Source organism: Ambystoma mexicanum, chromosome 2p (genome assembly GCF_040938575.1).
Source record: "Ambystoma mexicanum isolate Mex_15411 chromosome 2p, UKY_AmexF1_1, whole genome shotgun sequence".
Classification (NCBI taxonomy): Eukaryota; Metazoa; Chordata; class Amphibia; order Caudata; family Ambystomatidae; genus Ambystoma; species Ambystoma mexicanum.
The window spans coordinates 642,438,434-642,454,752 of record NC_090923.1 but is presented as its reverse complement, the minus strand read 5'-3'; the positions used below and the strand labels follow the sequence as shown (position 1 = coordinate 642,454,752).

General features: G+C 51.7%; 1 protein-coding gene across 5 annotated transcripts in view; it reads right to left on the bottom strand.

Annotated features, from left to right (window-relative positions):
* The window catches only part of RNF123 (ring finger protein 123), a 3,033,138-nt gene that overhangs the window by 1,329,674 nt on the left and 1,687,145 nt on the right, over positions 1 to 16,319 (bottom strand). For all 5 annotated transcript variants that reach the window (XM_069644183.1, XM_069644184.1, XM_069644185.1 and 2 more), the window contains exon 25: positions 8,592 to 8,675. In XM_069644183.1, coding sequence (XP_069500284.1) covers positions 8,592 to 8,675 — 84 coding nt within the window. The remainder of the gene's footprint in view (positions 1 to 8,591; positions 8,676 to 16,319) is intronic.

Genomic DNA, 16,319 nt, shown 5'->3' with positions numbered 1-16,319 from the left:
TCGTCCAGGGAACATGCCAGAGGGTGGAAGCCCTTAGAATCGGCCCAGTGACAGAACCTGGTCCACTTGCTCTTATACTGGGCCCTGGTAGATTTGCTCCTGGCACCCTGTACAATCTTTAGATTAGCCTGAGAGAGGATGAGATGTCCTAGCATGACCTGGTCAGTAACAACGCTGTGAAGGCCAGTTTCTCTGGTGCAGGGTGGATGACCATGCCCCCCTTCTGCACCAGAAGATGTGCTGGGCCTGTCGGCAGCCGAATGGGAGGCTTCTCTGGGAGGTTGAGCAGCTCAGAAAACTAGCTAGTAGGATGATGCTGAGGAGTTGAGACTCCTTGATTTTGCATATCACCCTATGAATCAGGGGTGTGGGAGGAAAGGCGTATGCTGTCATTCTGTCCCACCTGATCTGAAAGGCATCGCCCAGGGATCCCGGTCCCTGACCCTGCCAGGAGGTGAACAGCTGGCACTTCCTGTTGCCCCAAGTGGCGAAGAGGTCCACCTGAGGGTGACCCCACTTGCGAAAGATCTCCTGCAGCACTAGGTTGTTTAACTGCCACTCGTAGTTGTCCGCTCCCAGTCTGCTGAGCATGTCTGCCGCCAGGTTGTATTCCTCTGGGTGGTGGACTGCCATAAGGTAGATGTTGCTCTCCAGGGCCGACTCCCACATGCTGACCGCCAGCCGGCACAGTGGGGGGCAGAGGGGATCTGGTACCTCCCTGCTTGTTGACATAGAACATGCTGGTCGAGTTGTCTGTCTGAATGAGGACAATCATGCCCTTGATAACCGGAAGGAAGGCCCAGAGCGCCAGCCAGATGGCATTCAATCCCAGCCAATTGATGTGGTACTCCCTCTCCTGCCGGGTCCAGGTGCCATGGACGCGGTGGTTGTCCAGAGTGGCCCCCGCAACCCTCGGGAGAGGAGTCCCTGGTGATGGTTCTTAGGGAGAATTCTCATTTATGGTTAATTTCCCTCACCTAGCGAGTCCCCCAGCAGCTTTGCTGGACTTCTGGAGTTTATTTTTTTCACTTGGTAAGAGTATGAGCTTCCCCCCCACTCTTACCCATGTTTTGCCATGTGTCTTTCTCCTGTTTTTGTGATTGTGGGCTTTGGAGTACACCACTTCAGTAGCCCCCTTCTTTTGTGTGTTGCACAGCACTTTCAGTGCAGTGACAAAGGGTTGTCTTTTAGACTTCCTACCGACTCCATTTCTGGGGCTGACTACAGTCCCCCAGAAAAGGGTAAAGTTGCCATTAACTTTACCTAGTCAATTTCCCACAGATCCAGTACACCCCATCTTCCATGGAGTACTGGAAAGGGCTACTTCGTATCCCTTTGTATCTGTACCTCCTAGAGCATTGTTTCGCTCTTTTAACATTTAGATATGGCTGGTGGCTGCGGTATCTACCCTAACGTTTCTACCGCGATTATATTAGATAAACGTGGTATTGTTTTTAGCTATTATATTAGCCTCGAATTTAAACCCGCTTGACCAAATACTTCTTCTTTTGGCTCCGGTCCGGTTTATTCGCCATTTCTTTTTGTTAAAGTCCTTCTTGTGCCTTACTTTGCGCGGCAAACCAGGTTTGCCTCCTTTGTTCACCGTCTTTTGGCGGGCTTCTGCTCAGAAGCCCTCCTCCAGGCGCCTGGGTGTCTAGGTGGGCTGAATGTGAGGGAGGGGTGTAGTCACCCTCTGCACAGGGTATCCTAGGAAACCCAAGTCGCACTTTGCCATGATTGGCTGAGGTGGTTGTCCGGGCCGGACAACCCCCTTGCTGCGTGATTGACAGCCAGGCTGTGTGAATAGGGGATTTTCGCATAAAAGGCAGGTCTCTTGGGCTAGAAGTCAGAGTCACCACTGGAACTAGAAGAATCGAAGAGAAGCGGAGAAGAAGTCGACTGCTGCAACTACGCCGTCCCGGTGAAGCCCTGCTGCAGTCCTGAGCTATCTACCCTTCGACGACCAGAGAAGATCCAGTCCAGAGTCTTCTTCCTTTGAGCTTGATGGGGATAACCAGCTCATCTTCCACAGCCAGAGGATCCTCTTCTTGGTCGAAATCGCTACACACTGTTGTAGTGGTCCGGAAAGCCATCTGAATTACCTCTCCTGTTTTTAAGGAGCACACCTTTTATTCATCGTCGCTGCTGCCGGCTTCATACCTGTGTGTTGCAGACCCCTCCAGATGTCCTTCACATCTAAGCTCCAGGAACCGTGGGTCTGCGGGAAACCAACAGGAACAACTGTCAGGGCACCAGCTTCTCCATTGAATAAGGTACTGTGTTCTGCTTAAGGAATATGGGTGAATCCCCTTTACTTCATCTCCAAGGCTTGCCCTTGTCTTCCCTCCTTCTTATAACTTTTGCTTCCTCTGTTGACAATATCTATGTACTCCTGGCAACGTTGAATCTCAAGCTATCCGACTGTGTGATCCTCGACAACAGGAACCCAGTTCCACTTGACACTGGCTCTGGCCTATTGACTCTTGAATTTCTGTCTATGAGTGTTCTCTGATTCTGTCTGCCAAGACAAAAGTATTGCCTATGATTTTTGCCCCCAACTCTCTCTGGTTAACCCAGGTGCTAAGTGTGTTTTTACCCCGGTAACAATTCTTGCCACGGATACGCGTTTCGTTAGTAAGACCGAAATGTCAAAAAGTGATCGCAACTGTATTCCCGGTAACGGATTTAGTTTAATAACACCGGTCCGTTAAAACACAGTGTACTTAACTTGAGTTAGAGTGTACCAAAGTGAATTGGTTGGTTGTAGTATATTTTACGTGTGGTTTTGAATTAATAGAAGTGTTGTGTTTATAACAAATGGTCTAAAAATAAATGCACTTATATTTTTCGACCTGAAACCTTGAGTCAGTGTTTGCTTGAGTCACAGTAATTGTGATCCCTTTGTGTAATCTCTGCTACTGCTCATATGCTCTTGAGATAAGCCTGGCTGCTCCGCTACTGCTACCACTTTAACATAGTAGTACAGGCTTGTACCAAAGGTAAAACTTGTATTGCCACCTGTAGTCTTAATTGTGTGTAGTGGTCCCCGAGCGCACTGCACAGGATTCTGCCTAACAATGGTGACCTGTGGAGTAGGCTGCCGGAAGGGCTTGCCCATCCACAGGTTGCAGTCCCTGGACCACCATTTGAGGTCTGGGTGAAGGGACGGACGAACGTTGATCAACTCTGACTGATGGACCCGTTGCAGGTTCCAAGATGCTGCAAAGTGCAGCTGTATGCTCCTCAACCCGAGTCTCGTGTGGGGGACAGCTAAGAGGACTGCTGTCATGAGACCCATTAGGTGTTGGTACCACCATGCCGAGGTCACTTCTATGCTGGGAAAGTGCGCAGTGGCCCTCTTGATGGCCGTGATTTTGTCCTGCGAGGGAAAAACTTTCTCAGAGCACGTGTCCCAATGGGGCCCAAGAAGGTCAGTCTCTGCGTGGGCTGCAGCTGTGACTTCTTGAGGTTGAGTGAAAAGCCCAACTCGTGCAATGTGTTCATAAGAGTGTAGGAAGTATGGTGCACTGCTTCCGGAGATGTAGCCCTGACGAGCCAGTCGTCGAAGTACGGGTAGATGTGGTGGCCCTGCGACCTGAGGGGGGGGCGCCACAGTATTCATCAGCCTGCTAAAGACCCTGGGGCCGAGTTGAGGCCGAAAGGTAGCACCTTGTATTGGAAATGGTAGCCCATGATCCCAAATCACAGAAAGGAACGATGAGTCTGCTAGATCGGGACATGTAGGTACACTTCCTTCAGATCCAGGTAGCAAATCCAGTTTCCCTTGCACAATGTCTCCGCTATCAAAGGTGGCGTAACCATCTTGAATTTTTGCAGCGGTTGAGGGTGGAAAGGTCCAGCACAAATCTCAGACCTGCCTGGATCTTCTTCTGAATGGCAAAATTCCTGGAGTAAAAGCCCAAGCCTTGCTGGGAGGCTGGGACTTCCTCCACTGCCTGGCTCTCGACGAGCGGCCAGATCTCTGCCAAAAGAGTTGCTGTCCCAACCTGTGGGAGTGGAGAGGAGGAGGGAGGAGAGGCTGGGATAGAGAGGCGGTACCCTGTGGAGCCTACCGAAAGGACACAAGGTCCATGAAATTCTGGCGCCAGAAATGTGCATGAGAGCAAGCCTGCCCCCCACTGGAGACACATGGACCTGGAGGGGTGTGTCATGCTTTCTTTCCCTCTGAGGTTGTTGCGAAGGAGAGGACTGGAAAAAGCCTCCCCCCTTTTGTTGTTTGCGCCGATGCTGGGACAGCGTACTGTCAGGCTGCCTGGACCTACGCTCTTGGAAGCCGTGGAACCCCCCATACGTACGCACCTTCTCATCAGAGCACTGCTGTGATGGGGTGTACGTTTTGGGCGTGGTCTTTGTTAGAATGGATAAAGACTTGGCAGTTTGTAAGCTGTTTTTTTGTCCAGCTCCTCGTCCGTTGTGGAGTGGAAGTGGTCACCCCCTTCAAAAGGAAGATCTAAGATGCGTTCCTGGACGTCCAGGTTGAATTTCGTAGCACGGAGCCAGGCTGTTCTTCTCATGTCCGTGGCAATACAGATGGCATGGCCAGAGGTGTCGATGTGGGCAACGGAGGCCTCCATGATGACCTGTCCCACAATCTTGGCCTTCGCCAATCCCTGCTTGAATCGTGATTGGCTCTGTGCCGGAAGCTCTAGGAGGAAATCCGCAATTTCCCGCCAGAGCCTCTGGTTAACGGCTGCCAGAATGGCATCAGCGCTGGCTTGACGCAGGTGCAAGGACATGTTGGAATACAGCTTCTTCCCATACGCCTCCACGATTTTCTCTTCCTTGCCTAGCAGCGCCGCAGAGGAGGCGGCTGAGGACGACTGAGGCTTGGAGTACAATGATGCCGCAGCGATCACTGAGGAGTGCGGCTGAGGATGGGCCGATAGCAGAAGTGTATCCCCCTCCATCTGCCTGTACTTTGCATCCAGGTGTTTATTTACTGGCTGGGCTGAGTGGGGCTTGAGCCAACCCTTCTTGGCCAAGGCAACTAAGTCCTCCTGCATTGGGATCCCCGTCTGGGCAACGGGACGTAGCGCGAGGACCCCCTCTGCTGGTTGCTCGACCTCAGGTGAGGAACGCCCAAATACTCTGCCAGCCCTGCCAGACATTTGTGGAAGGCCTTAGCTGAAGATGGCATGTCGGGGTCCTCCTCCTCATCTGTGTCAAACTGAGGGTCCGGTTGGTCCGGCACCGGAGGGGAGTGCTAGGACCCGAGGGCTGAGGTACGGAGACTGGAGCCGGAGGCTGCAGTGGGGGCTGGTACGGAACCGCCTGTGCAATCTGTTGGGGGGCCGTAGCGGGCTGCTGAGGCTGAACAGGGACCAAAGGAGCCTTTACTGGGACCGGAGGTGCTGGGGCCATTGGAGGCAGAAAGTCCCTGATGGTGTCCAGGAGGATGACTCCCATCTGGGGAGACTTCATGAGCCCGAGGAACTTTTCAAAGAACCTGTCCTCGCAGGCTGGATTGGTGGTAGGCGACACTGATGGGGTAGCAGGCGTCTGCTGGAGCCATTGCGTGCCCCAGGGGTGGACTGGGGACCAAAAGAGGCCCTAGAAATAATTTTCAAAGTGGCCCCTTATGACACATTTTCAGCAAGCCCAATGCTTTTCCTATGAGAAAATGTGGAACTACCACACAAAAGGTTGCAGAGGCCCACCGGGAAATCTCCAGAGTTCCCTATAGGCCAGTCCAGCCTTGGCGTGCCCTGTCCATATGGATGCAGCAGGAACCTGATTACAAAATCAAGCCATACACTACAAATTGAAAACATTAAATACAAACACACAGTAACTTTGTGTAATCTCTTCTTTTGAATAATGTACACAAGTAATGTACCTGCTACAGATACATTTTGGGGAGAAGCACTGTGACAATTGGGCACAAGGCCCCAACTCTACATAGGGACTAAACTGCTGAAGCTAGGAAACATCACTTGTGACTTGGTTCCTTCTTACTGCATCATTTTACTTACTTCCTTTGTTGATTTATGTCACTGAATGAATTTTAAGAACCTACGTTGACTGTAGATAGGTTTATTATTGAGCGTTATTCGATATCACCCGCTTGTTTCATTTTTTAATGTGTGTTAAAAGGCTAGAATAAATAAAAAAAATTTATACATTCCTGTCTAAATAGAATTTGCACCCGGGGATGGCCCATTGACCATTCAGGAGGCTTGAACAGCGGGTGAGAATAAACATTCTCTGCCCTCTGTTCCAGCCGTGGGAGACCCTTCCCTGAGTGGTGCAATTTTTTTCTTCTCATGTGGGGAGGCAATAGGGTGCCTCTCCCTCCCCCGCAACCACCAGAAACCAAACAAAACCTCTACCTCACCCCTTCCTTCCCTCCACACCTCCCGGAAACGGAAAAGGGAATTAGTCCCTTTTCCCTATAGCAGCTGACATCTTCCCCCCCGCACCGTCCTCAAGAAATGGGCTGTGCATACAGCACAAATCTACTGAGGGGAAAAAAGGAAAGTCACTCATACCCTGGGGTGCAAATGGCTTTCACACCCTAGCCGAGGGGGGAGGGGGGTGAATGAGGGGGAAGGTTTGAACGCAGACATGGCTGGTAACAGCCCACCATCCTTGTCGAGGAGTGAAACAGGCCTACCATGGCTCGGCTGGCGGGCTGCTACCTGCCATGGCCCTCCCCTGCCGGGGCATAAAAGACATATTATCCTGTGCTTCACTGTGCGGACTCATTGTGGACCTCGGACCCCACTCAGACTCTCCTGAGAATAGCGTTGGCTGGTCTCTATTGCTAGCTTGAGTGGGTTTTGGGTAACCTCTCAGAGTGCCACTATTCACTATAATGAGGGTGGCCTCCAAAAATCTGTCCACCAAGCCAGATTATAGAAATCCATCTTAACACATTCTCCTACAAATACCACTCAGTTCACGATTACTCCTACACTAAGCACTACTCCCCTAACACAGAAAACATGCACACTCCCACTACAGTCCCCTTGCATTTACCAAGCAAGCACCTCACCTTCTCCATTAACTTTCACACACTGCTGCTTCCATCTTCTTCCTGTCATTCTCTTGGGCCTCCTTGGTAAACACGTCAGACCTCACCCGGATAACCCACGCTTGTTTCCTCTTCAGTGCCCAAATCCCCCCCACCCCCCTTCACTCTGGATTGTTCAGCTACCCTTTTGCAGGGCAGAGTTGTGTGTGTGAGAAACTTATAAGGGGCCTAAGCCCAGTCCCATTGCTGTGGGTAGTCCAGTCACACCCGAACCGAAGAACGATAGCTCAGCCACAAAGACCGCTCCCTCTCTTCACTGCCACCTCTGTGTGGGCCTTCCAGACATCCCATTGGTCCTGCAGTTCCTTCTCTGGGCATGGGTCTTTGGTGGTACCATGTGCCAGGATCACACCAACCCCAGGGGTCCCATAACAGGCCGTGGCCTCCTGCTTTGGCAGAACCTCTTCCTGATCACGCAGGCATTCCATGCTATCTTCCTGCTTCTCTATGCGGCGCTGTGAGCTCCCCACTGCCAATCCCAGCTCTGGCCTTCATCCATCCCTGGCAGTCATGGACCCAGACTTGATCTTCCAAAGCGGGTGCTCCCTGCGACTCTCTCGTCTCTGGATAGAGTCTACCGCAAATAAAGTATACAGGTGCATATAAAGAGGTAGAAGTAAGGTGAAAGGCAAGTGTCTGCAAGCAAACATCTGGGAACAAGGGGGGGCGGGCAGCGATTAGGGCCCTAGTTACTGCCACTTCCTTCTTCAGAGCTAGGAGCGTCTTGGGGCTATTTGCCAGATCCCCGCCTCACCTTTTGACAAGGCTAGCCCCTTGTCACAAGGGGGGGCGGGGGGATTGTCAATATAAAAGAGTGAGAGTGCTCTCACTGACCCTCATTTTGTTGATGATCGTTGTTGATAAACACTTGCACAAGAATAAAACAGAGCAATAAACAATTGTATGTTTTCCACTCAATGCTAAATGTCTTGGTTGTGTTTGTTGTATCCCGTATAAAGGTCAACACAAAGATTAAAACAAGTGAATAACCTCTCACTTGAGTTCTCAACATAACAGTTCGCCAAACTTTCCCAAATTCAAAATTGTACGTTCGCTGTTGAAATCGAGATTTTACATAGTCCTACTTTAAAACTTTGAAAGATTTCATATTAAAGAACTACACATATTAAAACAGATGGAAATGCATGCGAGGGTCTGGGACCAATGGGATCCTAACGCCATCTTTGACAAGGAGCAGATAAGGGACTTTCTGGGGAGACCATGCTCCCCATTGCTAATCTAACAACACTTACTGGAATAAGACTTGTATTATCACTAACTGTATGGTTATTCTAGCTCATCGTTAATTGGGTTTGTCTGCAAACCTACTCTTGCTGAGGAATAGTAGACAAAAGTCAGTATACATTTTTTGTTGTTATATGTGATATTTTCTTCAAAGATTCATTAACTGGGCAACTGTAAATGTGTTTCGATCAATCGAAGAAAATTCATTAAAAAACTCCCAAATGCTCCATGATCAGTGCAAGTTTTTGAAGAGGGCTAACAAATGAATTTCTTAAATACATAAAATGCTTACATTTTTCGGACATCGGATTATCTTCTCTTCAGTGTCCTTTAATGCCATGGCATATTCATTCACATCGTCTGACACGCCCACCATCTGAAAGGAAAATACACTGAGCATTTATTGGTTGGAAACGCATCACTGGCTTCTCCAACATCCCAGCCCCCTCCCCCAACCCACCCACTTGCCTACAACCCTCCATCACTCTATAGCCCAGATAAAGATCATCCTGTGGACAGAAGATGTTGGCCCTGATTTACAGAGCATTTTCCAATAGGATTTCCTCATAGAACTGTTTTTGTAAATCAGGCCCGTTGACTTTGATGGTTGTGGCCTTAGATGGCAAACCCTCATTAAGATTAACTGCTGAAAGCACAGAGTACATTAACAGTGCAGCCTCGAATGAGATATCCACTTTTACTGAGGGAAAACACTACATCACAAGGGGAAAGCCACATGCAAGTGGTTAACGTGATGGGAATTTGGGCAGGTTTCTATTTTCATGGAAACAAGCCCAAATTTCCTTAGAAAAAGGTACAAAACATGTGGCAGAAACTATGGTGATGCATGGACCATACAAAATGTGGGGCTGCTAGCAGGGGCCCAATGACGTAATTTCACCAAAATGCCTGGGGTAGCAGAAGTGGCATCACACGCCCCTTTGCCTCTGATGACATCACTGAGAGTGACATCATTTGACCCCATCCCCAAGTGACATCACAGCATGGGTCAAGTCCTATAAATTAAAGTGGGGGGACTCAACAAATGCAATGAGATGTGACATTGGCAGAAATTAGCATATCAAGGTGAAATATGCACATTTGATTAAATTGGCTTTGCATAACTGCCCAAATACACAGGGAGAATGGCGTTTACCTTCCATAACAACAACACACACACAAAACCCAGAGAGAATGTTTTCTTCTAATAGTGTTTTTGAAAACTTTAAAAGATGTGCATGTTTTAAACTCCAAGAACCAATACAGATGTTTTCCCTGGGACTTGCAGTACCGAAATGAGACATTTTGTCTTTAGTTGTTTATTTTTCATCAGGTTATATAGTGCAGTGGTGAAGTGCCCGCCTACAGACCTGACGACTGTATTTCGATCCCTGTGGTCGGCTTTAATGCATAAATAAATACAAAGAGCACATTGAATGTTTCTCATTTTAGCTAGGGGGACTGAGACCACCCTCTGAAAAAAGTGGGTGGACTCCGTCCCTCCGCGTGTACCCTCGACGTGAGCCCTGCATCACAGGAAGTGATGGCACACGACCTTTCACCCCTTGACAAAACAAGAAGTGGCATCACATAGCATTGTTCCAGTACACTAAGAAAATTATGGTTACAATATCACGGTAATATGATATACATTTCATACAAGAATGGATCACCATAGGTAGCATTAAAATCGGTGTGAATAGAGCCAACAACCGTAAGGCAATAAAGCACTGTCAACAACTGGTGACAAACTATTGCTGCTGGAACGGAAAACAGTGTGAACAACCAATAATATCAATAAATGCCCCAACAAAATGCTTTTTACAGCCTGGAAACTCAGCTTCTGCCCAAAGAGAACACATAAGGAACAAGTTACTTACCTGTAACTGTTGTTCTCCAGCATGGGTCTGGCATGGATTCACATGCTCATGAATATTCCCCGTTTTCAGGCTGGGAATCCTCGGTAAAGAAAAAATCAGTTTCAGTTTCGTTTTTGAACTGTCTTTGTCCTAATAACCAATCACTGGTCTCTGGGTCATACTGCCCCCAGCCGATGACTGCCCTCTACCTAAGCCCCTCCTCTGGCAGCCATCTTCAGATTTGGTAGCACGTAAAGTGGCAGTATGACCAAGTGAAGAGCCGCAGAGGGTAGGAGGGAGGTTTCGAATGTGAATCCATGCCAGACCCATGCTGGAGAAAAACAGTTACAGGTAAGTAACTCGTTCCTTCTCCAGCATGGGGCCTGGCATGGAATCACATGCTCATGAATACAAGAATACATAGCAGTACACACATGCACAACTATGGGAGGTGGCAAGGCTCAACATTAAGCATCCCAACATTAAACATCTCTTACCTCCTCCCCAGGACCACTTTCAGGCGAACAGGTTGCGCAGCATTGCCTGGCCGACTCTGGACTCCTCCCCGAAATCCCGGTCGACGCAGTAGAATCTCGTGTAAGTGTGCGTCGACCTCCACGTAGCAGCCCTGCAGATGTCCAGCAGGGGCACACCAGATACGAACGCTGTGGTAGCAGCGATCGCTCTGGTCGAATGGGCTCTGGGACAGCCGGGCAACGGTCAGTTTGCCAACCGGTGACAGTGCATGATACAGTCGGAGAGCCATCTGGAAATAGAAGCCTTCGAGAGGGCCTTCCCTTGGTTCACAGTTCCAAAGTTCACAAACAGCTGTGATGTCATCCGAACACTTTTTGTGCAGTCCACGTAGAACTTCAGCGCTCTAGCTACATCCAGCGAGTGCAAAGTCCTCTCAGCCGGCGACCAAGGTGCCGGGAAGAAAACCAGTAACACCAAGGGCTTGTTGAGATGGAAGTCCGACGGCACCTTGGGCATGAAGGAGGGGTGCGTCCTCAGCAGCACTACCCTCGTATCGTGAAAAGTAAAGTATGGAGGTTTACAGGAGAGGGCCTGGATCTCTCCCACTTGTCGTGCGGAGGTGATAGCCACAAGAAACGCCGTCTTCCACGACAGGAATGGTGCCGAATGCAGCGGCTCGAATGGCGGCCCCATGAGCCTGGACAGCACCACGTTGAGGTCCCACACCGGGGCTGGAGCCTTGACTGGCGGGAATGACCGGAACAGTCCCTTCATAAACTCCTTCACCAGGCGATGGGACCAGAGAGATGATCGCCCCGGGGTCCTGGAGTAGCAGGAAATCGCTGCTAGATGGATCATGATGGAGGCGTGCGCCAGCCCCGCCTTGGCCAGCGACAGTAGGTACGGCAGCACCTGAGGGGCCGTAATCTGCAGAGGGTTAATCTTCTGTGCACGGCACCAGACAGAGAACCTCTTCCATTTGTGTCCATAACACTTGAGAGTCGAGGGCGCCCTGGCCTTTGCAAGCACCTCCTTGCAGTCCGCCGGGATATCGTACCTTCCAAACTCTAGCGCTGCAGGAGCCAGGCCTGCAAGTTCAGCGACACCGTATTGTGGTGGAGGATAGCGCTTCCTTTCTGACAAGGAGACCCGCGTCCGTCGGCAGTTTGACTGGGGGGGGGGAGGGAGGCTGACATGTCCAGAAGGTCCGGGAACCAGATCTGCCTCGGCCACACCAGTGAGACGAGGATCATCCTGCACCGGGACTGTTTGAGTGGTTGATGATTCGCAGCAGCAACAGCAACGGAGGGAACGCATATAGGAACATGCCGTCCCAGGGGAACGAGAAGGCATCGCCCATGCTCCCCGGCTGTGGAAACCTGCTGGCAAACCTCTGGCACTTGTTTGCTGCTGTCATGAACAAGCCGATCTGGGGATTGCCCCATCATCAGAAGAGGATGTCCACTTGATCCTGCCGCAGTTCCCACTCGTGGCACGAGCGCAACTCCCTGCTGAGTGCGTCGGCGATGGTGTTTTTTATTCCTGCCAGGTGGAAGGGTACCAGAAACATCCCTTGGGCTATGGCCCAATGCCACAGATCCTGGATAGGGCTGGGGATCTGGTGCCTCGTTGCTTCCGGATGTAAAACATTGTTGTGGTGTTGTCGGTGAAGATCCTCACCACCTTGCCCTTGAGGGACGGAAGGAACGACCTGAGGGCCCAGAACACAGCTCGGAGCTCCAGGAAGTTGATGTGAAATGACCTCTCCTCCAGTAGCCAAAGGCCTCTTGCGTGAAGATCTCCGGAGTGAGCCCCACCATCCCTCCAGGGAGGCGTCCGTCATCACCGTCTCCTGATGGGCTGGGGTCTGGAAATCCATACCCGCCGTCAGATGTGCGCGGGTGCCCCACCACAGGATCCCTCGTCGAAAGGTCTTGTTGAGTGTGATCTTCTCTTCGAAGTTGCCTGTCGCTTGCATCCAACGGGCGTCGAGGAACTCCTGCAGTGGTCTCATCCGTAGTCTGAAAAGGCGCACAAGGTAAATGCAGGAGGACATCATGCCGAGCAGGGACTTGACGGACCTCACCTTGGCCACGTCCATGGTCTACAGCCATTGCACCTTGCCTAGGGTGGCCTTTGTCCTCTCCTCCGACGAAGACGCTAGTCGCTCCACTGTATCGAGCGTGGCTCCCAGGAACAGGGCGACTTGCGACGGTACCAGCTGGGATTTTGTGAAGTGCATCGAAAATCCTAGATCCGTGAGCAGTTGGACGGTCTTCCTTGTGTGCTCGACGGCGAGTTCCCTTGACTCCGCTCGGATGAGCCAGTCGTCCAGATAAGGGTAGATGTTGATCCCTTGTAGGCGCAGCCGTGCCGCCACTGGTGCCAGGCACTTGGTGAACACCCTGGGTGCTGACTTCAGTCCGAAGGGAAGGGCCTTGAACTGGTAGTGCCGTCCTTGGACTACGAATCGCAGAAACTTTTGATGTTTTTTCAAGATGGGGATGTGAAAGTAGGCGTCCTCCAAGTCCAGCGACGATAGGAAGTCGCCTTCCTCCAGTAGTCCCAGCATGTGCTGGAGGGTAACCATCCGGAACTTCTGGGGCCTGATGTACTTGTTTAGACGACGAAGGTCCAGGATGGGTCGCCAACTGCCGGTCTTTTTGCTTATGAGGAAGTACCGCAAGTATACTCCGGAGCCCTGGAGCCTCTTTGGGACGAGTTTGATGGCTCCCTTCTTTAACATCGCTCGTACCTCCAGTAGTAGTTGTGGGATGTGGTTTTCCTTTCTGGCCACTGGTGGAATACAGGGACACTCTTAGAAATTCCAGTGTGTGCCTGTGGGCCAGAGCATCCAGCACCCAACGGTTGGTGGAGATGGACTCCCACACGCTGACAAAGTTTACCAGCCGGCCTCCCAACGGGGTGCTCAGGTGGGGGCCCGACCCTACGGCCGGTTCAATCCTGCTTGGCAGCGGCCTTGCCGCCCTGGCCTCCTTGGCGACGACAAGATCATCCTTGCTTGCTGCATCCCCTGTAGGCCTCCTGCGACGAGGAGAGAGCCGCCTGGTGGTATGTCGAGGAGCTGCTGCCAAATCCCTTGTAGGCACCCTGCTTGCCTCCAGAGCCCCGAAAGGGCGGCCGTCGTTGCTGAAGAACGCCTAAGGCACGAGCCGCCTCCGTGTCAGCCTTGATGGCTTGCAGCGAGTCGTCCACTGTCTTGCCTAACAGGTTGTTCCCGTCGAAGGGCATGTCCAGGACCCTGGTCTGTACGTCTTGACGGAAATCAGTTGCCTTGAGCCAGCCACGTCGGCAAAGGCAAACGCCGTTGCCCATCTGGCAGAAGACGGTGTCTGCAATGTCCGTGGCCACAGTTATGGCATGGTCCGACGCCACCTCTCCCTCCTGTAGGATCTCTAGGCCCTCTTGTCGTCCGGGAGGAAATCCAGTAGAGGAGCGATCTTAAACCATAGCCCCCTGTCGTAGCGGGCCGCTTTGATGGTAGTCACCGCCGACGAGATGACCCGTCGTCCCATGGCGTCCAATTGCTTCCCTTGGCCGTCCGGCGGAGATGTCAAAGTTGACGCCGTCGGCCCCGCCGCTTTCTTCTTGGCTGCCGCAGAGACAACCGAGTCCGGGGTAGGTTGCGCCCTAAGGCACATGGGGGCGGAATCCGGAACCCGGAACTTTTTCTCGTACCAGTCTCTCTTGGCAGGGGCGGTGGATGGGTTCTTCAGGAGCAACAGCCCCTCGTCCTAGATGTCGTCAAGTAACGGGAACGAGAGGACCGTCTTCCTTTTGGGCTCCCGTTGTTGATAGAGGAAGCCTTCCTTCTTCTCTTCCACGCAGCAGAGCTGGAAGAGCTTGGATGCCCTGGCGATCGTGGCGTGGAAGGAGCCAAATTCGCTGGGCGGGGAGGCCCGAGGAGGTGGTGATGGAAGGTCCAACCCGTCATCACCACTGTCGTCATCCGTCCCCGTCGTGGCTGTGTCTGTTCCCGTATCGTCCCTCGGCTCAGGAGACGGGGAAGAAGACTGAGGCTCCGCTGGGTCATACGTTAGTGCTAAGGGCAACCTTGTCCTTATCTCCGTACACAAGGTCTGCATCGCCATCAAGATCGCACCCGAGTTGTCTTGTGGCCCAGGGACCGGCTGCGACGGGCGCAACGGTTGGGGAGTGGAATCCTCCGCCTCCACGTGCTCCTCGTCGCCACCACCGTCACTTTCGGTGTCTGCCTCCTCAGGATCCATCCCCGTGGGACCGGACCTCTTCGAACTTCCCCCCTCTTTTCCCACCGGGGTCCTTTCACAGGGGTCATATTGAGGGGGTGGAAAGAAGATTCCCTCCGCAGAGGCAGGGAAACTCTAGGCCCCGAGGTCGCCTCCACTGGGTAGCCTCCACAGGCTTCGCCAGGGCCGTCACAACGCCCTCAATGTAAGCCTTAGCCGGGTGAATCAAGGCCTTCACGACCTTGGAGGCGCCTGAGGCCTTCACCTTGAGGGGAGGGTAACCGCCTCGCTCCCCCTCGGCTGTAGTCGGGATCGACCGGGACTCATCCCGAAGCTTACCCAGAATCTCCGCTTTCCTCTTCCCCGACCCAGAGCGTTGGCTTGTGGTTGATGGCGTCGGTGATATTGTGCCCTGCCTGGCAGCCGAGGAGCCCGACCGTACGGTGCTCCCGGTGCCCGCGGAGCTTAGCCTTTTGTTTGGCCCCCATCGCCGGGGCTCCCTCAAAGGACTTAGAAGACCGCTCAGACTTCTTTTTCTCACTCTGCTGCTGGGCTCTTCCCCCTCCAGCCAGTTGGTGATCCTTCATCATCCGCTCAGACATGTTTTTACAAAACGCACAGTCCTTCTCCATGTGCGTTTTGTCTTCATGAAGGCAGTAGAGACATCGAGAATGTTCATCTTCCTTGAAGACATTCTGCAGTCCACATCCAGGGCAGCTCCTGAAGAGCTTGGGTCCGGGCGTAGTGTTTCCTTTTTCCTGGGCCATTTCCACGTGGGGTAGGCCTCAAAAATCTTCCAGAAGCCTCCAAAAAGTGAAACTCGAAAATTCCACCCTTGAGGGGCATTGAAGAATCCAAAACGGGTCCCCGTTCATCAGAAGCAGAAACGGAAGAGCTTGAGGCTCGATTGACTGAAAAATGAGATGAAATCTCTTTGAAAAATTCACAAAACACAGTAAAAGCTCGAGAGCTACAGCACGAGGACTCCCAAAACTTGACGTGCAGTATAAATCTGAAGATGGTTGCCAGAGGAGGTGCTTAGGTAGAGGGCAGTCATTGGCTGGGGGTAGTATGACCCAGAGACCAGTGATTGGTTATTAGGAGAAAGACAGTTCAGAAACGAAACAAACTGATTTTTTCTTTACCGAGGATTCCCAGCCTGACGACGGGGAATATTCATGAGCATGTGAATCCATGCCAGACCCCATGCTGGAGAAATGGATTCCAGATTAGGGCGCCCAGTGTTGCCAGGCCTCCTACACCCTGTTCAGCGTTTATTTCAAATTCAGAGTGTCATTTTGATTTTTGAAATCAGCCCTTCAATAAGGGACCAATGCTCTTTAAGATAATCAGAGGCATTTATCTTGCCAAGTTTGTGGTTGTGTATTTGAGCAGGGTGACTGACAAAAGTCTATTGCTTTGCCAGATATTGGCTATGTTCCGTAAATTACATGG